The sequence below is a fragment of the Ascaphus truei genome, chromosome 3 (genome assembly GCF_040206685.1).
Source record: "Ascaphus truei isolate aAscTru1 chromosome 3, aAscTru1.hap1, whole genome shotgun sequence".
NCBI lineage: Eukaryota > Metazoa > Chordata > Amphibia > Anura > Ascaphidae > Ascaphus > Ascaphus truei.
Window position 1 is genome coordinate 339,141,907 of NC_134485.1, and position 26,522 is coordinate 339,168,428.

Here is a 26,522-nt window from a genome sequence, read left to right on the forward strand (position 1 = left end):
CCTGCTTCCCCCTTTCCAATTTGCAGACAAATGTTCTATCCCTTTTACGTTAAAAATGTTGGGTCTGACTAATGATATACTGTAGGCTGAAATGTTTTGAGACATTGTGGGTCAGGATACCTTTTCTAATATTGGCCAAATGCTCCAATATGCGCACTCATTAAGGGTCTCGATGTGTGGCCCATATTGGGTGACCCACAGTCACTCCTACATGTAGACAACAAATTCAGATTTACAATTGATATAACTCAACAGTAAATATCTCCCCTGTGACTTGAGGGAAACTTAAACATTTCCTTGACTATGTGTGCACGCCTTGCACAAAATGCATCCATAGAAACCTTTTGGTTTATTAAGCCATGAAGTATTTTCCTCTTTCTTCTTTTTATTTCAACTTTATTTATTTGCAGTTTTCAATAGGATAAAGAAAATAAAAAGGGACCATTCATGACCACAACTAGCAGTTTTTGCATACATTTAAATTTGAACAGTAATGATGGGGTCAAATTAACAACTACTAATAACACGTTTAAATAATAAACAGACCAGGCAAATACATAGGAAAGGAGGGGGCGGGGAAAGGCAGGGGAGCACCTTCTTTATCAGCTTTTTAGGTTTTTAACTTGTCTATTTTCTTGTACCGATTCTCTATAATAAATATTCCTTGTTCTAGGCCTTGCCCGAACAACCTCAGGGGGAACGATTTAATCCCTCCCATATAAAGGTCAGTTCTCTGTTGTCTCTCTGTCACCCTTCTCCGGCGAACCAAGGATCCCAGATCTGGGAAAACTTATGGCAGTTCTCTCTCAGGAATGTAGTGAGCTTTTCCATAACAGAGATATGCCATATCCTACGTTTAACCAGGGCTAGAGAGGGAGCTTCCTGTATCTTCCAGGACACAGCGATACAGCATCTTGTGGCTGACATGATATGGGCGATCAGCTTGGCTGAGGCTCGCGGCATATCCTGAATAGGTCCACCTAGGTTGGTAACCCATGGGTCGGGTCTCAATTTAACAGTTAACCTATTAATACGTTGGAAGACGAGCTTCCATAGGGGGGACAGTTTTGGACATCTCCACCAAATATATGACATTCAACCGTTTTATCCACAGCCTCTAAAACAGGACAGCGAATTGGAGTTAAATATCGTATGGAGCCTAACTGGAGTCATATACTAGAGAAATAGTAATTTGTAGGAGTTCTCTTTTACCACAGTGCATATCGAGCTTTTTGCTGCAGCTTCCCATATATCTGTCTAGTCCTGGTCAACGAGGACCTCTCCTAGTTCTTCCTCCCATTTCAGCATATAGAGATATTTGCAACCTGCATCAGAGCTAATTAGAATATGGTACAGAGGGGATATCATACCTTTCTCCAGAGCTCGGTTTCTATAAAGCAATTCAAAATAGGTGGAGGCAGGGGACACACCGACCCTATAATATTGTGTGACAAAATGTTTTACCTGCAGGTAGCGAAATATCTCAGAGGGGGGAAGGTTTCAATTTTTTGTAATTCTGGGAACAGGATAAACCTACAGAAAGAGAAGATATCTCCTACTTTGCCCTCCAGGCTTTGAATGCACCTGTCGCTCTACCTGGGTCAAAGTCTGGGTTGTCAAAGAGCGGGATAATAGGGGAACACTCTGTTGTGAGTTTAAATTTAAATTTCAGGCAGTCCCAGAGTGTTAGTGAGTGTCTAATCACTGGGTGGGATAGAGTATTTAGTGGTCTGTTAGATTTGATTAGCCATAAAAGGGTTTTGATGTCCGCTGGTTTGGATTCTGCATTTTCTAAATCTACCCATCCTCGAGTGAGAATCTGAGTTCCATAGCAGAAGCTGACTCAGCTGGGAGGCCTGATAATATTTCAGTAGATTAGGAAGCTAGCCCCTCCATCCCCCTAGGCCTATATAACACCTCTCTCGACTCATGGGCATTTCTTGTTCCATACAAATTTGGTAATGCTGGATTGGAGTTGTGACGATCGAGAGGATTTGGCCCGGGATTAAAGGGGTTACACCCCAATTGGCCACCCTCTAACCTCACCAGGGAGACAAGGGGTTAACTGGGCTGAGGTCCAGAAATGTGATTTAACCCTTGTTATAACATGAAAATGTATATTCCCCTGTGTAAATGTATTTTGTTATCCTAGTGTTTGCACCCACACATACACTAGGGTTGCTGCGGGAGGGAAAGGGTTAATGTTAAAACAGTGATTCTAGCCCTTTGTTTAAATTACCCTCAAAGATGCCTGCCTACTAAATGCAAATGGTCAGGAGGGCTACCAAATGGTTAGGAAACAGCCCTGATCAAAGGCCCAGCCACTCTACCTGTTTGCAGGAAGCTAGAGTGGGGGGTGAGCGTTATAACTCACATTTACAAACCATAGTATCCTGCCATGTGGTAGACTGGCCAAACGCCTCTGATTTAGGAGTGGGGCTACAGAATGAGTAACCTTATTAAATATAAGAATATTATGAGATGTCCTTTGCTGAACGTGCTAAGAGTTACATAGGTGTATTCGTGGGACTTACCCGCAACTAACGGATACAGACACCTGAGGTTTAACAGATACTAAGAGGCAGATATTAATATCTCTCTTAATTTTAGTATTACGCGGTAATATTTAGTCTCATTGGGAGCATCATGTGTGACAGAATGTATTAATATGTCTCGCGTGCCAGTAAGTAATACTGAACTGAAGTTATGAAGTTATTTACAGTGTATATGGGATTTTGAATCTGTTGTGAAAACTGCAAACTCCCTCTGTTATGGTAATAGGCAAGCAGAACATCTTGCTAGAATTTACATAGCCTGGTGATCAAAGGCTAAATTGCCTAATTGTTTATGTTGGAGGCAGGAACCAAGAAACTGAATGTTTTTTTAAATGTGATACTTCACACTAAACAAGGGAAGTCCAAAAGCTGCTTCAGGAAGCTTCAAAGACTTTTGCTAGCCTTTTCGGCATCTAGGGTTAAGAGATGAGTTTGACATGGTATTTAAGTCAGAGTCACCCCTTACTCAAATGTCTTTCATGCCTGTGTCTTCATGCATGAGTCTTCATTCATGGGCTGCATGTATTGCTGTGATGTCAACTGAAATATGGAAGAAATGGCCCATCCTGTATCCTGATGGCTTTCTTGTCAATCTTTAAGTAAGTGTCTATATTTTGCCTGTTATTTGTATATCTCGTGTGTTCACCTTTATCAAGGAATAAATTATATTTTATCATATCTAAGTCTCGTACCAGTTCAACCCAGTTATATATATTTTGGTGTATTATTAATAGCCTGTCGCAAAGCTCCCGTCACAGGAGTTCCTCTAGATCTTTAAATGGTATCTTAATGGGGCGAGTACGGAAAAAAATACATTATACGTGGTACTTTAGGAGATTCATTTTAATAGATATTGTATTTGCTCCAGGATTCCAAACCTTTCTTTAGGTTTTTAATTAGTTTTGGGTAATTAAATTTGTATATGGTTTCATATGATTTTGTAACATTAATTCCGAGATAGGGAATGTAATGAGTTTGCCATGTAAAATCGAAATTAAGCTTGAGAAGCTTGGCGGTGTAGCTGGCTATGTTCACCGCCAATGCCAGGGATTTGGTGGGATTGATTTTAAAGCCCGACCTACTTCCAAATTTTTCAAGAGATTAGTAGAGGTTCGGGAGAGATATTAAGGGGCGTATGAGGGTCAGGAACACATCGTCTGCAAATAAGGATATTTTGTAATTAACGTTACCAATAGTTACCCCTGAGATGTTGGTATTCAATCTAATAGTAGCTGCCAGAGGCTCTATTGAGAGCGCGAACAGTAGAGGGGATAAAGGACAACCCTGTCTAGTGCAATTAGTTATTTGGATTTTATCGGAGACAAGACCAGCACATTAACTCTAGCTGGAGGGTGTTGATATAGACCTCTAACTGCTTGTAGGAATCAACCTGTAAATCCCATCTGTTTTAGTACAGAGAACAAGAAATCCCAGTTGAGTCTATCAAAGGCCGTTTTGGCATCTAGAGATAGGCAGAGAAGAGGGGTACCCCCCGCATTTGCCAAGTGTGTCAGGTCTACTATACAATGTAAATTGTCTGCGGTTGTCGGGAGGGAACAAAACTCACCTGGTCATGGTTCACTAAATGTGGAATATACTCATTTAATCGATGGGCCAATATCTTGGCAAATAACTTAACGTCCGTATTTATAAGGGAGATAGGGTGGTAGCTGGAACAGTTAGTGGGGTCCTTTCCTTTAGAGGTATCACCACTATAGTGGCTGAAGACTGTGTCGGAAATGAGCTCGCCCTACATAAATGTATTAAATAGGATGGTGAGCTGGGGGGCTATAATTTTGGAGAACTTTTTGTAGTACTGTACATACCGGAAAAACAATCCGTTTTTTGAGGCCTTTAATTGCCGACACTACTACTTCACGTGATATTCTTTGGTTAAGTTTCAATACCTGTTCTGGTGTTAGTGTGGTAAGGTTACTTGACTGTAGGAAAAGGGAGAGACTGGTTTGGGGGGAGGGGGGAGGGAGACCGTAATAGTCCTACCATATAGATCTTGATAACATTTTTGGAATTCTTCTACTATTTTGGCTGGGTCATGTGTCAGGATCCCATCCCTTAGTTTTATTGCCCGGACTCCTCCTGGGCCTCTTAACTTCCTGGCTAGCGTGGTGTGTGCCTTGTTCCCCCTGTCATAGCATTTCTGAGATGTCCATCTCATAGCTTGCTCTGTTTTATTTGCCAAGCAAAGGTTTAATTCCCCTCTGGTTCTAATTATTTTGGCCAATATCTCGGCCGATTGAATAGATTTTTGACTCTGAATTTTGCTAATTCCATGGTTAACACCTCAGTTTTTTTTATCCTATTTTTTTCCTATATGAGGCTACTCTCATAATTGCTCCTCTTATGACAGCTTTGTGGGCCTCCCAAACCATGGAAACTGGGACCTCGGGGGAGTAGTTGTTTTCAAAATAGGATTTGATATCCTTGTTTAGGGGAATAACCATGTCCGGGACACTAAAAAGAGACACATTAAGTCTCCACTGGCCAGCCACAGCGGTTAAGTTTAGAATTGCAATATAGATTATCGCATGGTATGACCATGTAATCAGATGTATGTCAGCTTTAGGAATTTTATCCACCAGTCTAGCATCTGTCAAGATTATGTCAATCCTAGAGTATGATTCATGGGGCGCCGAATAGAACGTATAGTCTATTTCCATAGGGTGAAATGACCGCCATATATCCACAGTCTGTGACTCCACTAACAGTCTAGCCATTAATCTTGATTCTTGAATCTAATTTAGGGGGTCGGACTAAATTGAAGTCACCTGCCACAATCAGAAGGCCTTTTCTAAATTCCTGAATTAGGTTTAGAATTTTTCCAAAATAGGAGGTTCTAAGAGTTTGGGGCATAAATGTTGATCAGCGTGTCCTCAGTCCCACCCATCCAACTAGTAAGGAGAACAAATCACCCTTCTTTATCTGTTTTCTTAAGTTCTAATTGAAAGGGGGTGTTATTAAAAGCTATGGCTACACCTCTTTTTTTGACTACCGCAGATGAGTAAAATACCTGGGAGAGTTGTTTATGAAGAAAGGTGGGTTGATGTCACCAGGGAAAGCGAGTCCCTTGCAAAAAGATAACTGCATGCACTTTTTTTTATAGTTCGAGAAAGCCGTCCAGCGTTTAGCCTGGCTGTTAAGTCCTTTGACATTATCAGCTAGTATTTTAAGGGTACCCAACATTACGGTGGTTGAAAGCCAATAGTTTGATCATTTCTGGTACCCTGAGTCTAACTGATTTAGGAACTGGAAAATACATGTTAATGAAAACATTATGTTATTGAAGGTGAAGGGAGACACATAGGGAAAGTGAGAACAATAATAACTGTACAAAACCAACATCAAAAGGAAAACAGGTTGGGCTCATTGGGTGGCCCAAACAGTTATGAGTCATGATTTTCCAACTTATTGGCATGAGTCAAACAATAACTTGGGTCAAATACCCACAAAGTAACCTCTGTGGCTGCCTATCAGCAGCCCCAGGAACTCATGTCTTAAACATTTGACAACCTCCGTTACTTGGATTACTCCATCTACCTTCCCCTACATTTGGTAAAGGAACCCATATTTAAGTGATGGTGGGGTCTGGCCCAATAATCATTTACCTGGTTACAAGTGCATGAAAACAGTCTATATCCTACTGGCAAACCGTGGCCACGGCTTGTAACACTACCCCAATGTGATTATATCTTCAACTCGTCAAGGCCCAAGGTGCTTTATACAGAGCCAGGTTATAAGCGGGATCATGAATTGCACCTTGTCCATTATACTAACAGTCCATGTATAGCCTCTTCTTTTTAAACGCAGTGGGTGCCAGTCTACTTTTTAAATTTGTGGCTCTACATAAAAGGACATTGGGTTTGTTTGGCAAATGATCCTTCAAAAGGGAATTATTTATCAGGATATGCCAATGCTTGCCTATAATTTTCTTAATGGTGGGGGCCTCTCTATTGTATTGCATAATAAAGGACATATTAACATTTTGACTGTTTCCTACTGTATTTTGCTCTTTACTTTTATAAGTTCACGTCACTGAATATTTGTAACTTTTTCGATCCCCACATCGATGGTAGGTTTACTGTAATTTCTTTCTTTAAATTTACTGATAAGAACATCTGACTGTTGAATGTAAACAGAATCTTCTGTGTAATTTCTTTTGATTCTTCGAAGCTGACCATAAGGTATATTTTTTGATCCAATCTGAGTTATGGCAGCGGGATTCCATAATAAATTTTTTACAGTCAACCTTCTTAAAGAAGGTTTTGTTTTTTATTTGATTCTGTTCTAAATATAGGACAAGATCTAGGAATGCCAGTTCTGTCCTACTTCTCTTAGATGTAAATTTAAGATTCAAATTATTATTATTCCGATACTTGAAGAAATTATTCAAAGTTTCCATGGTTCCCTGCCATATGAACATTACATCGTCAATAAACCTTCGCCATAGGATCAGGTTTGCACCGAGTTGTTGGTTGGACTAGATATAATCTTCTTCCCAAGTGCCCATAAACAAATTGGCATAACTCAGTGCGAACTTTGTCCCCATGGCCGTACCACAACTCTGCAAATAGAACTTCTCATCAAACCAGAAGTAATTATTTTCAAGAATGAATCTCATCGACTCTATAATGAATCTTATCTGGTCTTTAAATTATTTATCTCCTTTTAAAGTATGTTCTATAGCCTCAGTTCCATCTTTATGTGTAATTGATGTATACAGTGATGTGACATCTGCAGTTACTAGTATATAGTTGTCCTGATATATTATTGGTTCTAATATCCTTATGATGTCAGTTGTCTTTAATATGTAATTTTAACGAAGTGACATATTTTTGCAAATAATCAATATATTCGGATAAATTAGTAGTAAGCGACTATGCCCGATATTATCAGTCTCCCTGGTGGTTTGGATAAGCTCTTATAAACCTTTGGGAGGGGTGTGCGCACACCTCTCATTGGCCTGCGTCCAACACCAATGCCCTAATACTTCCACACTGTCCCACCCCTCACGCTTTGCTTTTGCAACACCTAATCCTCTAATCCTCAACCTGCTCTGGGGCCACGCTTCACAGCTATCAAAACCTTCACGTCTGCTACCACAGACTGCCGAATCAGAAAAAACGGAAGCACACCCCCTGCTGTGGATGAAAACTGGACAGTCTCAAGGACATCTACAACTCAGACGAAACGCGTAGAGCCAACGAGTTTGCAGCAGCTGCCTCCAAGAGAAGACGCCGAAAGCTAGGACGCTCCCGCAGACCCCTCAGCATTGCTGGTTGCCATCCGTTTCCATCTGATGCGGTTACCCGCGAACCGGACGTGACGTCACACGCCACCGCCGGCAGCACAGCGAGGAGAGGGGGAGAAAACTCGGGAGCGCACACCGCAAAGACAGTGAGCATTTACATGCTAAAGATACCAATATATGTACAGAATCTTTGTACTTAATGTGAGTACATCTCTTACCACTTTTTGACATAAATCCAGTGAATTGCAATCTGCACTATTGGGCCGTTTTGTGTCTTCTGTTTTTCCATATACCCTGTTGGGAGCTGAATATCTGGAACAGTCCCCTTATGTGAAAGCAGAGTGGTGCCATTACACATCTGAAAGGAAGAACTACTATCTACATACCTCCTGGTTGTACTTTACTATTATCAACACTTTTGTATTGTATAAGTAATTCACTTCTATATACACAAGTTGTTTGTAATCAACTATTAATTTTAAGATTACATATTGCATTAGTGCTTTTTCACGTTTTTCACTCACATGAGGTGTACACAAGTGGATCGCTCCCTTCCAACTCCAAACCAGAATTGCATTTGTGGGAAATCTTAGCACATTTCCCTGGTAAGGTTGAGAAGCATCCATTTGTGTAACATTTCATATATAAATTTTTTATTTTTTTATTTTATTATTCTTATTTTTAAATACACTGTTGAAAATTAGGGTATTGGGGCGCCTATGCAAATCATTTAAGTATATTTTACCAGGAAGTAATACATTGAGAGTTACCTCTCGTTTTCAAGTATGTCTGGGCATAGAGTTAAGATGACAAATAACACATGGTTACAAATACATAGTTACATAAGTGAACAGGGTATAAATAATATTCAAGACATTGCATGCACAGTTAGAGATAATATATATTATAGGTGTATGTAACCGTTACAGACCAGATTAAAATGTGAGACAGCTTTAGTTTTTAAAGAACTTAGACTAGTTGTGGCTGTGAGAGTCTCCTCTAGATTGTTCCAGTTTTGGGGTGCACGGTATGAGAAAGAGGCCGAATACTTTGCTGAACCTTGGGACCATGAACAGTCTTTTGGAGTCAGATCTCAGATAAGTGCTGTATGTGGTAGGGGTGAGGAGCTTGTTCAGATAGGCAGGTAGCTTGCCTGTAAAGTATACCTAGTTTGGCATAGGTTTTGGATGTCAGGGTATCAATGTGCATCCCAAATGTTAAATGGGAGTCAAACCATATGCCCAAGTACTGTATTTAAAACTAGTAACAGGAGTTAGGGTGGTATTAGCATTGGTTCTGATCTGGAGCTCAGTCATTGGAAGCTTTAAAAATGTAGCCTTGGTCCCAAATACCATTGTTACAGTCTTGTCAGTGATTTGGGAAATCCAATTTTCAAGTCTCAAAAAATCAGATTAAAGTATGTGTTCAAGGTCGGAGAGGCTAGGGCTGTGTGCATATAAGATTGTCTCATGTGCATACAGTACATGTGTATATAAGCTCCCTTACAAGCTGTAAGGAGATCATTGATGAACACTAAGAGTAGGGGCCCCAGAACAGAGCCTTGCAGGACACCACAGGTGATATCCAAGGTGTTGGAGTTACAGCCTGAGATAGACACATGTTGGGATCTACCTGATAGGTAGGAATGAAACCAGTTTAAAGCATGCGTCCCTATTCCAGAGCACTGGAGTTTGTTAAGCAAGATAACATGATCAACAGTATCAAAAGCCTTTGCAAAATCTAGGAATATTGCACCAGTAAGTTGTCCCAGTTCCATTCCACACTGGATTTCATTGCAAACATTTAGCAGGGTAGTTACCGTGGAGTGTTTGGGGCGAAAGCCAGATTGGAATTGGCTAGGGAAATTTGTCTTGGTATACAGTATTAATCGCTTAATAGGGAGTGAACACATTTTTCCATGACTTTGGATAGTATTGGGAGAAGAGAAATTGGCCTGTAGTTGGAGAAAGTGTTTTTGTCCCCACTTTTGAAGATTGGGACAACTCTGGCAGTGTCTTAGGGATATGGCCTGCAGACAGAATAGAGTTGACTATGGAAGCAATTGGTTTCGCAATGGCTGGGGCACCTTCTTTAAGAAGGTTGACTGTAATAATTTTATTATGGAATCCAGCTGCCATAACCCAGATTAGATCAAAAAATATACCTTATGGTCAGCTGCGAAGAATCAAAAGAAATTACACAGTAGATTCTGTTTACATTCATCAGTCAGTTGTTTATGAGTAAATTTAAAGAAAGAAAATACAGTAAACCTATCATCTATGTGGCGATCGAAAAAGTAAAAAAATATTCAGAGACGTGAACTTATAAAAGTAGAGAGTAAAATAGGAAACAGTCCAAATTTGAATATGTCCTTCATTACACAATACAATAGAGAGCCCCCAACATTAAGAAAATGATAGGCAAGCATTGGCAGATACTGAAAAAATGATCCCCTTTTAAAGGATCATTTACCGGACAAACCCATTGTCATTTTCAGTAAAGCCCTACATTTTTAAAGTTGATTGGCACCCACTGAGTTTAAAAAGAAAAAAAAGAGGAAAATACTTCATGGCTTAAACCAAAAGGTTTCTATGGATAAATTATGTGCAAGGCGTGCACACATAGAGACAAGCACATTTTTAAGTTTTCATCAAAAGTCACTGGGGAGGTATTTACTGTTGAGAGTTATATCAATTGTAAATCTAAATTTGTTGTCTACATGTTGGAGTGCCGTGGGGCCTCCAATATGTGGGCCGCACATCGAGACCCTTGAGTGTGCATATTGGAGCATTTGGCCTCAAAACATTTCAGCCTATATCATCAGTCAGACCCAACATTTTTAACGTATAAAGGGATAGAACATGTGTCTGCAAATTGGAAAGGGGGAAACAGGGTTAACCATTTAGCAAAGAGAGACAAATTTTGGATTCCCAAATTGCATACATTAGTACCCAAAGGTCTAAATTTAGATATAGACATTGGGCTTTTTTGATGTAGTTCCCTTGACCAAATTTTAGCAGGTCTTTGTTTTATTTCATGCATACAGCTTGTATGGCAAATAGCTCGTGAACTATATGTCTAGTATTGATTAATTGTTGTTTGGCATGTTTGGCATGAAATAATGTCCTTCTCTTTCTCATTTTAGTTCTGCATCATTTTATATTGTATATTTTATGTTCTTAGGGATTTTATTAGTTTAGGCGCCTATATGTTGTTTTATAAATAAATAAATGGATATGTCCTTTTCTGCTGTATACATTTAGTATATTATATAACTTATTCTCATTTGTTATTACTGTACATAACTATTATGTGTCATTCAATCAGCCCACCACACTTTATATGTATTATAACCCTATGAATTTTCAGACTGTTACTATGTTGTGAGTGACAATCATAATTATCCAGAATAATTACATCAGTATAGATTGGTTGCATTCCATTACCAATGAGGATTGTATTGAAAGTAGGGTATAAATACAATGAATGTATGTGAGGGGGCCACATACTCTCTATTGCTAAGCAATAAAGAGTTTTTGGCTATTAAAATGGCACTGCAAGAATTGAGGCATCTATTGAAAGGTACGGAGAATCCCATTACGATTCTGACAGATCACAAGAATTTGATGTACATTGAGGGCGCATGCGACTGGGGTCACGACAAGCCAAATGGGCACTCTTCTCGCACTTCAATTTCATCATATCGTACATTCCCGGCTCAAAGAATATAAAAGCCGACACACTCTCCCGCCTGTTTCTGACGGATGACATAGAAAGGATCACACTGAACCTATCCTTCCGCCTTCCAGATTATTGCTGCTACCACCTTCGATGCCTTGGAGGACATCGTTGACGAGCAGTCTTGGATCCCATGGGGTGTCAACGTTCCGGTTGGCCAGCTCTACTTATCTCTGCACTTCCGTTGTGGGGTTCTGGAATGGGGTCACCCCTCCAAGAGCGCCACTCACCGGGGAATAAGGAGGACTACAGAACACTTGGAGCGGACGTTCTGGTGACCTGAGATCTGCGAAGATGTGAAGACCTTCATGGTGGCATTTCCAGTATGTGCCCGGACAAAGACTCGTAGGAGTCAGCAAGTGGGTCTCCTTCCTATTCCGGATCGTCCATGGACACATTTTTCAATGGATTTCATCGTGGAGCTGCCCCCATCTAGGAGCATGACCACGATACCAGTGGTGGTGGATCGCTTCACGAAACAGTGTTTTTAACCCGCTGAAGGCTCTTCCCAATGCGTCCACCCTATCAGAGGTTTTCATTCGAGAAATGTTGTGTCTTTATGAGACACCTCAAGTCATTGTGTCCGAACGGGGTACGCATTTTGTCAACAAATTCTGGAGGGCTTTTTGTGTCAGGCTCGAGATAAAGTTACATTTCTCCTCGGCATATCCTCAGACCAACGGCCAGACCGAGAGGATGAATCAGTCTCTGCTACTGTATTCGCTGCTACATTTCTGACAATCAGGATGACTGAGTGGATCTGGTGCCATGGGCAGAGTTTGCCCAAAACTCCCTGCAAAATGAATCTTCCCTGGAGTCTCCCTTTTACTCCAAGTACGGATTTCATCCTTCTGCACTTCCTCCACCTCCGCGTTTGGAGTTCCTTCTGTCGATAACAGGATAGAACAATTGCAGGAGATCTGGGGTAAGATCCAGGAGTGTCTTGTGAAAGCCACCTCCGTTCAGAAGGATCAAGTGGACCGCCACCGTCGTGCCGCCCAGACTGCAACCCAGGGGACTTGGTATGGTTTTCTGCAAAGAACATAAGATTGAAAGCACCTTCCGCTAAACTATCGCCAAGGTTTATCGGTCCTTTCCCGGTCATCAGAGAGGACCAACCCGGCCCCCTACCGGCAGCGTCTGGCACCCATCATGACAATTCCCTCAGTATTCCACCTATCTCTGCTGAAACCTATCATACAGGATCCATCTGGCTCCACTCCCCAGGTCCCACCTCAGCCTCTCCTAGTGGATGGGCAGGAAGAATTCGAGGTGCAATCCATCATCGATTCCAGGAGGTCCAGAGGAGGACTGCAGTACCTGGTGCACTGGAAGGGTTTCGGTCCTGAGGAGCGCTCCTGGATTCCCGGAGTCATCTTCATGCTCCTCGTCTCATTAAGGCATTTCACGAAAATATCCGGCGAAACCTTCCTTCGAGTGCCTGGAGGTCGCTCCTGAGGGGGTGGAGGACGACGACTGTAAGGATCCAGCGCAGACTCTGCCCCCGCTAAAGTCCAGTCACGTGATTGGTTCCAGCTTCCCTTCTGCCTGCAGCAGCAATCCGGCATCTCATTCACTGGTCCTCCTATTTAGGCTCAGCCCTTCCACCAGGAAGTTGATTGAGCATAATTCCTTGTACCTGTGCTTGACACAAGCATCCAGCCTTGCTGCTCCTTGCCTTGCCTATCCTGCTTTAACTATGCTTATTTCCTTATATTCTACCGCGACTTGTGACTTCTACAATCCTTACCTCTCCACTCCCTGACCACGGCTTACAACTCGTACGACCTGCACCTCTCCAATTCTGACCCGGCTACCCACGACGATGAGACACACATTCCCGAGGCAGCACTCGCAGCTTCAGGTCTGTGCTTCTACATCCCCACCTTGGGCCTGCAGTCCCATCCAGTTTGTGGCGAGCACTCCGTTCCAACTGGAAAGCGGATACATCACATTGAGAGCAGAAATGGTGATCTCATCAGAGAGAGAATGCATCGCTGATATGCCTGATTATCAAGGAAAATCTTTCAGTGGGACCACACATACCCACACACACCTTATTTAAATGCACCAATTCTCACAATATACTTGTTATTGTTTATTTTTTTTTTGTAATTTTCACATATCTACGCTGTGACAAGCTGCACTTACTCGACTGGATTCCAAGAGAGATTAAAAGACCAAGACGACAACCAAAAGTAAGATGGGAGGATGGAATCATAAAATTTGTTGGAGCAACGTGGAGAGGAGAGGCTTGGAACAACAATACCTGGAAGCTCATTGGTGAGGCCTTCATCCAGCAGTGGATCGACAAGGGCTGAAGATGATGATATAAAAAAATAGAAAAATATCCACAGCATTCTCCACAGCTTCAACAAAATCTTTTATCTTTTTTGTTATATTGGATAGATTACATTGATATTTTATTGAAGCCCTGGAGAGTGCTGTGGATCTTCTACATTGCAGCTACGGGCAGGAACGTCTCCCCCCATCTGCTTATTGCACACTGATGAATACTGTCCCCCTCCTCTTCTTTTATTGGAAACCAGTAATTGGCACAAGAGAGGAGCAGTATGTATCCACGCCAGCTACATCTCCACTTCCTCTACCCTGAGGAGAGGTAGCGACCTGCTGGAGGGGCCATCATTTGTAGGGCCGTCTGTGACCCAATGAGTGAAAGGCTAGCAGGGGCAGGCAATTCAAAAATAAAAAAATGTAGGCACTGTGATGGTAAGAAGTGTTTAAAGATACACTGTCTCAAAACACATAATACAGGTTTTTTTCAGGGACAGCGAAAATATAGCCAATGCAATACTTTTTCCAACTTTAACCAGGGAATGCACAAATGATTTAAAAAAAAAAAAAAAGTATAGTAACTGATGAGTATAATTGGCCTACTCATGGAAGCACTGAGTTTAGAATATGCTTTGCCAGTTCATTTTTAAGCTATATGCTCCCCTCTGCACAGAACCAGCATGCCAAGTGTTAACATCTGGGATTTCTTGCTGCAATGTGTTTAATCAACCCCACCCCTAGAGTGTTTATGACTGGACAAAGGAATTTCAAAGCCCAGCTGAATTCCTTCAGAACCCCTTCAGTCTACATATGCATAGCCCCAGAGGCGGAAATCTACATCTGAATGGATTCCCAGAGAACTGCTCCCCTCTGCAGAACCAGTGTTCTAAGGGTTATCATCTGGGATTTGTTGCTGCAATGTGTTGTCAACCCCACCCCCTGTAGTGTTTGACTGGTCAAAGGAATTTCAAGGCCCAGCGGAATTCATTCACAACCATTTCAGTCTACACCTGCATTGCCCCAAAGGTGGACAGCCTTTGGCAGTAGCCGAAGGGCAGCCAAAGTGTGTCCACCGTTTTCTGCCATTTGGCAATGTTACAGTTGCCTATTGATTCTGAAACACGCCAACCCTCATCCCCTGTAGCCAATGTCTACTTAGTCTGCCTATAGATTGAAAGCTCCTTGAGGCAGAGCCTTTTCTAACACATTGAATGTTTATCCTAATGTACAGTATTGTGATGCCCCCTTAAGTGGAGGCCTGTATTTACTTAAAAAAATAACGGAGGGTGATGATATGCTCCTACAATGCCCGCGTCAGAATTTAGGTAGGTTATAAAGCACACTAAAGTTTGAAGAAATAGTTATGTTTGAAAAAGCTGTAGACTTGAATCAAACCTGAATTGAGTATAAAAGATACATATTGACATACAGTACATCAATTGCAGTTGACTAAAAAAAACTGTAGACTAGTGATACACGGACATTTAATCACAGAATGTGAAGAATAACATGTGGCTTCTATCATGACAATTTTTCTTCCACATCATCTATTAGATTTGATTTATTGATGAAGTCATATCTTCCTTCTCGAGTATTGCAAACAAATACTCTTTCAAGCTGGAAGATTCAGTGCTTCAAATCAAACACTGCTAAGACACAAATTAGATAGCAAAAAGTAAATAGAAATCTTACTACTTGAAGCAATGCAAGATATCCTGCTCCAACATTGTCAAAGTTGATTTTCACATTTCTCCATCTGACTTCAGAATAGTTTTGATTGATCAGTTCGAAACACTGAGTCTCATTGTATACATCTTCCACTAAAAACATTTCTTCAGCTGTATCATTAAAGCAGTAGTAGTATTTGCCAGCAAACAAGTTGACACCCATGATACTGAAAATCAGCCAGAAGATGAGGCAGACCAGCAACACATTCATAATTGAAGGGATTGCACCAACCAAAGCATTGACTACCACCTGTGTTGGAAGGAGAAAACATAGTAAAATCATAAGTTATTAAACCAAAAATTCCTGCTTTTTAGAAGGGAATGATTAAAGCTAAAGGCCACTAACAGGTATGTGCTATTTGAAAAATGATTGTAGATAGAATACAATCATATTCACAATTTATCAATGTTTGTATTTCCTCTTCCTTCAATTTAAATAAAAAGAATATTTTATGCTAGCTTCTTTTTCTGATGCTTCTAAAGCAGTGAGTTTTTTTATTTTCCCAAACCCTATATTTATAATCACTATAGTGCTGTAGGAGCCTAAAGAATAGTGCAGTGTGTCATCAGGAAGGCTTCTCCAGCACTGAATGAACGCATTTATTTATTGGTTACAATTGCACATTACATTTAGATAGGTGTCCAGATCAATGTGGAGAGAGGATTTCGTACCAGCGAGTGGCCTTTAAGTTGACATTCCCCCCACTTTCAGCAAAATGGCAAGAAATTACCTTTCATAAGAGTTAGCAGTGGGTTAGTGTCCAGAGAGACTACATTAGTGACTATGCAGGTCATTTATGCCTCAGGCAAATAGCTGAGCATGCATGTTATGCAAGCTCAAGTAAAAAAAAAAAGCCATATTCCCTCTTCTGAGTAGCAAAGATGATAAGGTAGATTTTCAGCTGACCATTTAGGGCAATCTTAAATATAAGGTTTTTCATTTCAACTGTGTTAGGAATCCTTAATTATGTCCCATTTCCCTTAAAATCGATTGTTTTAATCACCCGCTCATCTAAAAAAAAAATTAAAACAATCCTGTCTTTAACAGGTCCTACATGCACGCACAGGTTGAGGGGTATCGCACCGCAATCCAGCAGAAACTACCATTAGCTTGAATAGTAGTTACCACCAGATCAATGTGCAATACACCATATAGCAGCTTGATGAATTTGGGCCTTTAGCCACACATGCTTGTGTACATTAAAAATTCATTTGCTGTGGGTGCGGACATGTGTTTCCCTGTTGGCATGGCTTAGGACAGTGTTCCTACACTTTTTGTCTTGCACACAAAGAACCATATTTATATGATCTAATGACTTGAATAAGTTCTGTCTTAGGATTCTGGACAATAACAAGTCCATAGAACAAAACTGGTTTCAAAGAGTGAGACATCATTGAAGTCTATAAAGCCTGAAAAAGATAGCACACGTGAACTGTCACTTAGGGAGGCCCATCTAAGGGTAAGGTACAGCAATTCCCTCATAGCAACACAACCATTTTAATACTGTACATGTACTGTACCATGGCAGAGATGCAGTTCTTTTTCATTTTTAAGATTTTATTTGTTGTCAATGTGTTGGTCTTTACAGGGACCTTTCTTTGCAGAGGACACAAGTCTTAATTACAAATCAAATCTTAATAATATACCCAACTGAAATACAGCCCCTTCAGTAGAAAAGGGTCAAATCGTATATAATTTGTATAGTGCTGTATAAATCGGCTCAATTCTTCAAAGCAAATGTGTTGTTGACTGTCCTGAGAACTTAAAACCAGGGAATGATATCTTTCTATTTCCCATGCTGCAATCCCTTTAGTTTGTTCCACTGTGCATTTAAATTCAAACAATCACCTATTCACTCATCATGAGCAATGAATTAAACCTCTTTCATAGGAACTAATTGTCCTAGGATTTCATTCTGTTTCTGAAAGAGACCACAGTATAATACTAAAGGGGCCATTCACTGTATCAAAGACTATGCATTAATACTCACCCAGTTTTATAGCAATGTTATGAAAGCTTTCAAGCGCTAATGGTGCTATTCGCTATACTACAAATTGAATGCAACTTGACACTTATTGCAATTTCCCTACCCTTGCAGAGGGAACATGGCTTTTATGTGAGATTGTGCATTGGCAGTTAACATATTGCATGCATGTTTCATAGCATTACTATCAGTTCTAGAAGTACTGAAAAGAAATGGTAGTTCTTCCCAAGTGCAGAATATTATGGAGTTGAGAAAAGTAAAGCGTAACATACAAGTCATGTTCCAAACCAAAGTCTGCCGATATTGCATATGAGATATTTTTTTTTTATTCAAGAGATGCAATTGGACAGTCGGATCTACTAGTAAACTAAGCAAACAATCTAGGCACCTTATGTTTTCTGCACAGCATTAAGTAGAGCAGGTGTGTGCAAACTGGGGGCGGGAAAATATTTTTTTAAGGAGGGGGCTCTCGGAGAGGACGACGGCAGGAGCCGAGCAGGGCAGAGTAGGATGGTGGAAGAAGATGGAGGATCGCCAGACTGGTAGAGAAGTTGGACGTGGGAGCAAAGCAGGGCAGCCGGGGAGGAGCACGCACCAGAGGAGCCGGAAGTCTTCACTGACTTCCAGTGCCTGCCGCTGCTACAGTGCGCTCCTCCCCGGCTGTCCTCCTCAGCCACCCTGCTACGCTCCAGCCATTTAACTCCACTGCCATCCGGCTCCACTCTGGTGGTCCTCCGTCCTCTTCTCCCACCGCCTTGTTCTACTCCCGCGAAGCGAGGTAGGCATTGTTAAGGGGGTGAGAAGAGGAAGAGAGGGGGCGAGAAGAGGAACAGAGGGAGCGAGAAGAGGAAGAGGAACAGAGGGGGCAAGAAGAGGAAGAGAGGGGGCAAGAAGAGGAAGAGAGCGGGCGAGAGGAAGAGAGCGGGCAAGGAGGAGAGGGGTGAGAGGAGGAGGTTGTGGGGTGAGATGAGGAGTTGGTGGGGGGTGAGAGCAAGTGAGGGTGAGAGGAGATGATAGGAGAGGGGGAAGGTGATGAGAGGGGGGAAGGTGATGAGAGGGGGAAAGGAGGAGAGAGGGGGAAGGAGGAGAGAGGGGGGAAGGAGGAGAGAGGGGAAGGAGGAGAGAGGGGAAGGAGGAGAGAGGGGGGAAGGAGGAGAGAGGGGGGAAGGAGGAGAGAGGGGGGAAGGAGGAGAGAGGGGGGAAGGAGGAGAGAGGGGGGAAGGAGGAGAGAGGGGGGAAGGAGGAGAGAGGGGGAAGGAGGAGAGAGGGGGAAGGAGATGAGAGGGGGAAAGGAGATGAGAGGGGGGAAGGAGATGAGAGGGGGAAGGAGATGAGAGGGGAGAGGACATGAGAGGGGATGAAATGGGGATGAGAAAGAGGATGCATTAGGAGTTGAAATAATAAAACAAAAATTGCAGTTAGTATTATCTTATTATACTACTACTACACTGATCTATTTTAAAAAAAGATATAAAATTTGTTGTTTTGCCATTTAAAAAAATGTTGAAATATGCAAGTATTTTTATGTATTTATGCTTATAAACCTGTTAATAAAAAAATTAAAACTGAACTCAGAAGCTCAAATTTTGTCCCTACATGCCCTTTACTTTACTCATTTAAACAAATACACACAGAGTGGCGCAATCAATTATGCTGAAGCACAAGTGTTTTAATAATTGACAACGCCATCACAACGGTGATCCAAAAACTGGAATATTATTTGTTATGTGGCTTAAGTGTTGCTATATAGAAGTGCAATACCATTTGTACTGTATTTAATACATTTGCAAATAAAAAATATAATGCACTGCCTGTAATTCATACCACTACTACCAAGAAAACAGTATGTTAGTTTTAATTTAATTATAAGTATAAATTAACATCCTTTATTATTGTATATCATAAGTAATCTGTAGTCACCAATCAATGCAAATTAATATATATCTGTTGTGTTTTTGACTTCTATTTAACACCCTCCATACAAATCATAAGATGTAACAATTTTGAAAATTAAGTAATACTTTTAAGTTTTTTATATACCTATGGCACTTTATACTTGTACACGTTATGTATACTGTATATGCCAGTGAAACATAAAAAGGAGTTGGTAATTTCAGTTGCTAAAGTGATTTCATGGTTATTATGCGATAACTATCCTAGGTTTACATGTACAGCTCAGCCCCCTTATAACGCGATACGTTACAACGCGTATCCGCTTATAACGCTATGCAAGCGTGGCTCCCAATTTTTGTATTTATGAAATACTTTACAACACGATTATTGGTATCTTAAATACTTTATTGTACAATGCATAGAATTATATATTATTTCTAACGCGATCCGCTTATAACGCGATGTGATTCTTTGGACCTCAAGCACAGCGTTATAAGGGGGTTGAGCTGTACAACTAATGGAGCCAGTTAGTCTGTCCTTGAGTTTGGAAATACTAATGTTTAATTACTGTTCAGCAGACATGTTTGCAGAAAAGAGCTGCAAAAACACTTATCTTAGGAATAAGCCTTCAGAATACACTGAAAAAGTAATTTGTTTCCTGAAATAAATTCATATAGAAATAGTGGCCCTTTTCTTATATTCTAATATCAATAATAAAGTAGTTATTTAAACAAATTCTTGTGTTTTGGAAAAACAGTGTTTTCCATCAATGCAGTGGATCGAAATTAAGAACTGTCTCATACAGTAGTTCCTAAGGAAGGCCTTGGGATACAATGCTTACAGAATAAGAATTGCATTCGAACATATTTTAAGAAGTATTAAAATGAATAGGTTCAATGTTTTGATTGTGTTTCCACAGTTGCAGTGATAGGGTAGGGTACTATAAAGCATCGTAACCAGTGGGAGGAAGTGGAAAAGCTTTGCTGTCAAACAAGCCTACCCAGTCTTCATGGGACTGGACTGAGAACAACAAGGTGCAACAAGATGAATTAAACCAAAATGTAGAAGTCTTATTTAATGGCTAATTAGACACAATATCACTTCAGATGCCTCCAACTTTGATAGGTGAATTAAAATTGTTGGTTTGTGCTCCCAGTTACGCACCGACTTGTCATTTTACATACATAACTTATGAAGATCAGTTGTAAAGGGTTCAAATTCCTCTTCTTTGCACCTGGTGATTCTCCCCATAGAGATATAGCAGGGGAACCCTCTGGGTGCTGGAGACAAGCCAGGCCAAATGAGAACAGCCAATGTTACGATGTACTACGAATGGTATGCCGGTTTTGGCCAGTATTAATGTGATGAGGCAGCTGAATGCATCTCCCTTGTTTTTAGGAGAGGGTGCAGGGGTAAGGAAGTCAGCAGCTGCATCATGAATTTTGACTTTCAATCCAGTTTGATCAGTTCTAGCATGCTTAAACTGCTCCATAGGCATGCAGAAGGATCAGCTGCTCTCAGCATCTTACCCTCATCCCTTCAAATCGTGACAAGGCTCTTAGGGGTCTCAAAGCTCTTAGGGTCCTAAGGGACTTAATGGGACCCAGTTCCGAGTAGCCCAGGGCATTAGCTATAAGGCTTATTAAAGAGACCTACATAGAAACAGAAAAGCAAAGAGATGTTCCAGAATGTTAGAATCAAAACCTAATACTGATGGCTCAGATTGGGACACCAGCTGCCTACGTCACTTGACAGTATCGACCTGGAAGGAAATTTGGTTGAGAGAGGCATTAAAACAGGGGGAAGAAGCACAAGAGAAATACAGGACCAAATGGACACCTAATAGGGTCTATTCAAGGCGACACTGACAAAATTCTTACCCTGGCCCTTTACTGTCTGTCGGTCACAGCTGCTCCCATTAAATTAAGCCACACAAATTAAAGGTACCTGTGAGAAAGAATACAAATAAACATATACAGGACAAGCCTCATCTCAGTCTTTTATCTGGGCTGTTAAAAAAATACTGTGCTTCCAAACTTGTATCACATTTGGTCTTTATTCACACATCTTGTCCTGCTAGTGTTTATATTAAACTAAAATATATAGAAACATTTCCATGAAGGCTTTTGCCCAAATGGTTGTCCTCACTTGTCAGTAGTTACAAAAATGGTTAGCAATTAAATATTCACATGTGCAACCTTGAAGAAATTAAGAAATCACAATTTATAGGAACGGTCAGCTGTAAAAGGTACACATTTTGTCTTTTTAGAGCTGAAAGCTGCTTTTCTGCTACCATGCTCTATGTACACTACTGTACATACAGTAATAGTAGTTTATTTTACAATTTTGACAGTTACATCCTTACTTGTGAGAAGCTGTTTTGTAGATGCTCTTAGAATGAGAGAACACAATAGCACTTGCTTTTTGAAATACTGTTTGAGATGGAAACTTAGTCTCACTTATTTTGTGAAACAGTAGTGTTTAAAAAGAAGATCAGCTCACTACATACATTGTTTAATGGGAGTCATTTCACCTTCACACTCTTATGAGCTTGAAACTGTTAGCACTGTCACTGAGGAATAAGACCTAGAGGGAAAGTAATACATAAAATGTGCAGTCCTCTAAAATTGAAAATTCCGTTAATACATGCAAATGTAACATTGTATTCTGTAAAATATTTGCACAGCAATTAGCCATGTACACATGTAGCCATCCATATAGCTATACTTAATGTACCCAGCATGGTGCCAGATCTTCCTGCAGCTTCGAAAAGGATTGTACATAACTTTTTGCATAACTGTGTAGCTACAAAACCATACGTAGTCGTTATACAGAATTATAGGTTAAAGCAGTAAAATTCAGGGCATTATGGAAAACCCTGCTCTCTGATTGGATAATGCCCAGAATTTTAACCAAATCAGTAATGCCCGAAATTTTAGCAGCTTGCAATGTGTAGTTTTCAATGTGTATATTTCCAGCCAATCAGCTTTCAGAACAGCTGAGACAGGACAGGGGATTGGTCCGAATGAAGTAACAGCTCTGAGACAGGGCAGGGGATTGGTCAGAAAATATCAGCCACGGGTTGACTCCTCCCCCTTCCGAGCTGATAAATCTTCTGGGCAAATTCAGTTAAATTGGGGGGGAGAAAGTCTGCAAAGTTTAGTAAGTGGCTGCATTTTGTATTGTGGCTGCAGTGTGTGTGTCAGTATCAGTGTTTATGCAGTGTGTGTGTTGTGTTGCAGCAGAGTTTGTGTGTGTAGAGCTGCTGTGTTGTGTGTGTGTGTGTAGAGCTGCTGTTTTGTGTGTGTGTGGAGCTGCTGTGTTGTGTGTGGAGCTGCTGTGTTGTGTGTGTAGCTGCTGTGTTGTGTGTGTAGAGCTCCTGTGTTGTGTGTGTAGAGGTGCTGTGTTGTGTGTGTAGAGGTGCTGTGTTGTGTGTAGAGGTGCTGTGTTGTGTGTGTAGAGGTGCTGTGTTGTGTGTGTAGAGGTGCTGTGTTGTGTGTGTAGAGGTGCTGTGTTGTGTGTGTAGAGGTGCTATGTTGTGTGTGTAGAGGTGCTGTGTTGTGTGTGTAGAGGTGCTGTGTTGTGTGTGTAGAGCACCTGTGTGTGTGTGTGTGTGTGTGTGTGTGTGTGGTGTGCTTGTGTGTGTAGATCTGCTGTGTTGTATGTTGAGCTGCTGTGTGTGTGTGTAGAGGTGCTGTGTTGTGTTGTATGTGAGGGGGCGGCAGTGTGTGGATATAGATAGCTGCAGTGTAAGCGTATATAGAGGTGGTTTCATGTATTTACCATTTCTTTTTAATAAAAAAAAATCTATATAACTATACAAAAGTGTCTATTATTTATGAAAAAAGTCTACATTTAGCCTATAATCGTAATAATCCCCTCAGAACAGGGCATTACTGGCCAATAATGCCCTGGCTGGGTTAAAGTCCCTCGGCTTCGCCTCGGGCCTTCAACTCTTCCAGCCAGGGCATTACTGGCCAGTAATGCCCTGTTCTTCGGGGATTATTACTTAATTATACTATTTGGAATGTACATAGCATTACATATTTATGCTGCGTAGTATGATTCTGTACAAGGATTCCGTATGGCTTTGCAGCTACGCAAATTACAGTACTGTATATAAAGACTATTACTGAACAGAAGTTTCAGAGGAAGTATATAATTTACATAACTTTGTGTAAGTTTTAACAAAGAAATATGTTTTACAAAGGCATGACATGCTTTGCATATCAGTAAACACATTCTTTCTTTCTCGACATGACACTAAACAGCAAGAATGGCTAAATCTGTAAATTGCTGCAGTATTTGACAAACTGCAACTTTTCAGTTACAAGTGATAATTGTATAAATTAAAAATAATGATATCTTTTTATTCTGGGAACACCTTATTATATTAGAAAACATTCTTGTGTGTGCTACCATTTGCCTGTACTATCTTACAGACAAAGTATTCACAATGGTTAAGCACTATTGGCTTAAGAACATGATATGTGATTCACTCAATTTGATATTTGGATACTAAACCTAAAAAAAAAAAAGGATGGACTCTATCAATAATAACTTTTTTGGAGGGATAGCTCAGAAAAGATACGTTCAGTTAAGATTTCACAAAACTCTTTGGAGCAGGTATTCCCTTTCCTAATGTTTTTGTATTGTAATTGCAATCTTTATCCTATGAAGAACTGAATATATGTTTGGAGCCATACAAATACAAATAGAGACAGGTCGATCATATTAATCCTGCCAATGCTGGGCAGATCTATCACAAATTGCTCAGCAATAAGTAAGTCGCTGTACTGCATTTGTGGGTTTGAAATAGCACAAGACAACTACCAGATTAGATAAAGGTTTTGTTCGCAAATAATGAAGTGCAATTAAATGTTAATGTTTTACATTTCTGTTCGTCAAAGAGAAACAGTATCACAGTAATAGCAGGTTGTGTTACCTTTAATTTTGCTGACAATAAATATGTATTAATAATGGTCACTTAATATGTATGTAAAAAATACCTAAAGAATTGAATGATTTGAAGACCATGAAGTGTTTTTCACCTTGTACTAATGACGCATGGCTGTATGTCCTTCTCCTGGGAGCACTCGGTACCCTCTTTCTATTACCTAAAACATTTTTTTGGGGTGTGCACATCATAATTTATTATGAAGTTGAACTATTTTATCGTGAGGCCGTAAAGGTTCGTTGTTAGACTTGGTACCGCAAAGTAAAACATCAGCTTAAATGTTTTACTCAACTTACAGACTGAAATCTTAAGGTAGATGTGTATGATACATAACTGATGAAGACTTTACCTGTATCTTATTGTATAAATCAGTGAATATGTACTGTAAATTAGTAACAAGCACATGCAGATTTTACATTGTGTCTCCCCAATGCTGAATGGAAAAAGAAAAAGTTAGATTTTTATTTTTTTTAATCAATTAACTTGAAACGAGAAGGTAATACATACATCAACAATGAGGAAATCCAGCCAGCACCATGCATTGGTGAAGAACTTCACAAATCCATAAGCCAACCACTTCAGTAGCATTTCCAAGATGAAAATGTAGGTAAAAACTTTATCTGCATATTCAAGAATAGTTCGAATTGTTTTCCGCTGTTCTATATAAACATCTTCGAAGGCCTGGCAAAAAAAGGTAAATCTATCATTATGCATTCACATAGCAATTATTCCATGTTTTGTTTTTTAATGCTATTCAGAGAAATAACACTACTTTTTTAAGTATATAAGCCTCCTGTACTATGGCAATCGGTTTTATTTCTTCAAAGTCAATAAATATAAGTAATTGTCAAGTAGGGCAATGTATTGAAGCAAATAAAAATATAACCCATTCACAGGGATAAAGCAAAATAAAAGGAAAATATAAACACTAAAAGACACATTTTTTCCTCACAAAAAAATATAGCATTATGTTCTTATGTTTTCAAGCTGTAAGCAAATATTTCTATATTTTGGAAGTCACTGGCTTTAGTTAACCGAAACCTACTATCCCATCAGGAGTTGTGTGGGTATGAAATAAAAAGGAAGAAACATTGAAAAGGAATCCCATACATAAAGGCAATATTTAATGGATACAATTTTCTATACAAATGTATCTTTTATTATTGCTATAAAACTTTACCTACAGTACGTGATTTAAAAAACTGAAACCTTTCTGTTACATGTGACTATTGGTGTTCCATAGACTTACACCCAGAAATCCTTATTTTTTTAAATAATAATAATAATAATAATAATAATAAAATAAAAACTTACCAGTGCCCCACTGCTAAGAAGGATCATGAAGATGATGAAGGTTTCAAACCAGTTGTGCTCCACTATAAGAAAGCAGGTTTTCCGCAGGGTCCACCAATTCTTCCACATTCCTTCTTCTACGCTGACTTGACAAATCTTAAAGCGTGCCACACAGCCTACAAGAAAATGCACATTCTGACTTTTTACACAGTCAAAAAGTGGTAAATATCAAAAACATTATTTGCATCCAATTAACCATTCTCTTCATATCAGCCACTGCATTGGCTAGCTTACACAAACTGATATTACACAAATTAGGCCTGCCGCTCAACCTATATTTAATGACCTGAACATATGATTGAAATGTGAAGGTGGTGCATGAGAGAAGGCAACTACTGTATAATGTATCAACTATGTGAAATCCACTGGGTATCACATGAAAGAATCCCTCTTAATATGCACTCTACCTATGTATTGGTAAGTATTGCAGAAATATCTGCGGAGTAAAATACTTAGAACATGTCACAACAACAAGGGAGTACATGGATCGCGAGAGACGTACTCCCTTGTTGTTGTGACATGTTCTAAGTATTATACTCCGCAGACATTTCTGCAATACTTACCAATACATAGGTAGAGTGCATATTAAGAGGGATTCTTTCATGTGATACCCATTGGATTTCCCATAGTTGATACAAACTGATATTAAGAACAGCAAACAGGATTGGCGGACAGCCGAGGGAGCCAGAAGCACTCATAACTCACTGGGTTGGGGGCGAATTAAAAATATTTATTAAGACTACCCAAAAAACG

At 40.2% G+C, this 26,522-nt stretch overlaps 1 protein-coding gene across 5 annotated transcripts in view; it reads right to left on the reverse strand.

The window, feature by feature from the left end:
- SCN8A (sodium voltage-gated channel alpha subunit 8) overlaps nt 1-26,522 on the reverse strand; it is a 165,207-nt gene that overhangs the window by 28,291 nt on the left and 110,394 nt on the right. For 3 of the 5 annotated variants that reach the window (XM_075591645.1, XM_075591648.1, XM_075591646.1), the window contains exons 19-22: nt 25,731-25,885; nt 24,924-25,097; nt 20,989-21,111; nt 15,547-15,831 (exon numbers count right to left, since the gene is read on the reverse strand). In XM_075591645.1, coding sequence (XP_075447760.1) covers nt 15,547-15,831; nt 20,989-21,111; nt 24,924-25,097; nt 25,731-25,885 — 737 coding nt within the window. The remainder of the gene's footprint in view (nt 1-15,546; nt 15,832-20,988; nt 21,112-24,923; nt 25,098-25,730; nt 25,886-26,522) is intronic. The other 2 variants (XM_075591650.1, XM_075591649.1) reach the window with 1 other exon arrangement.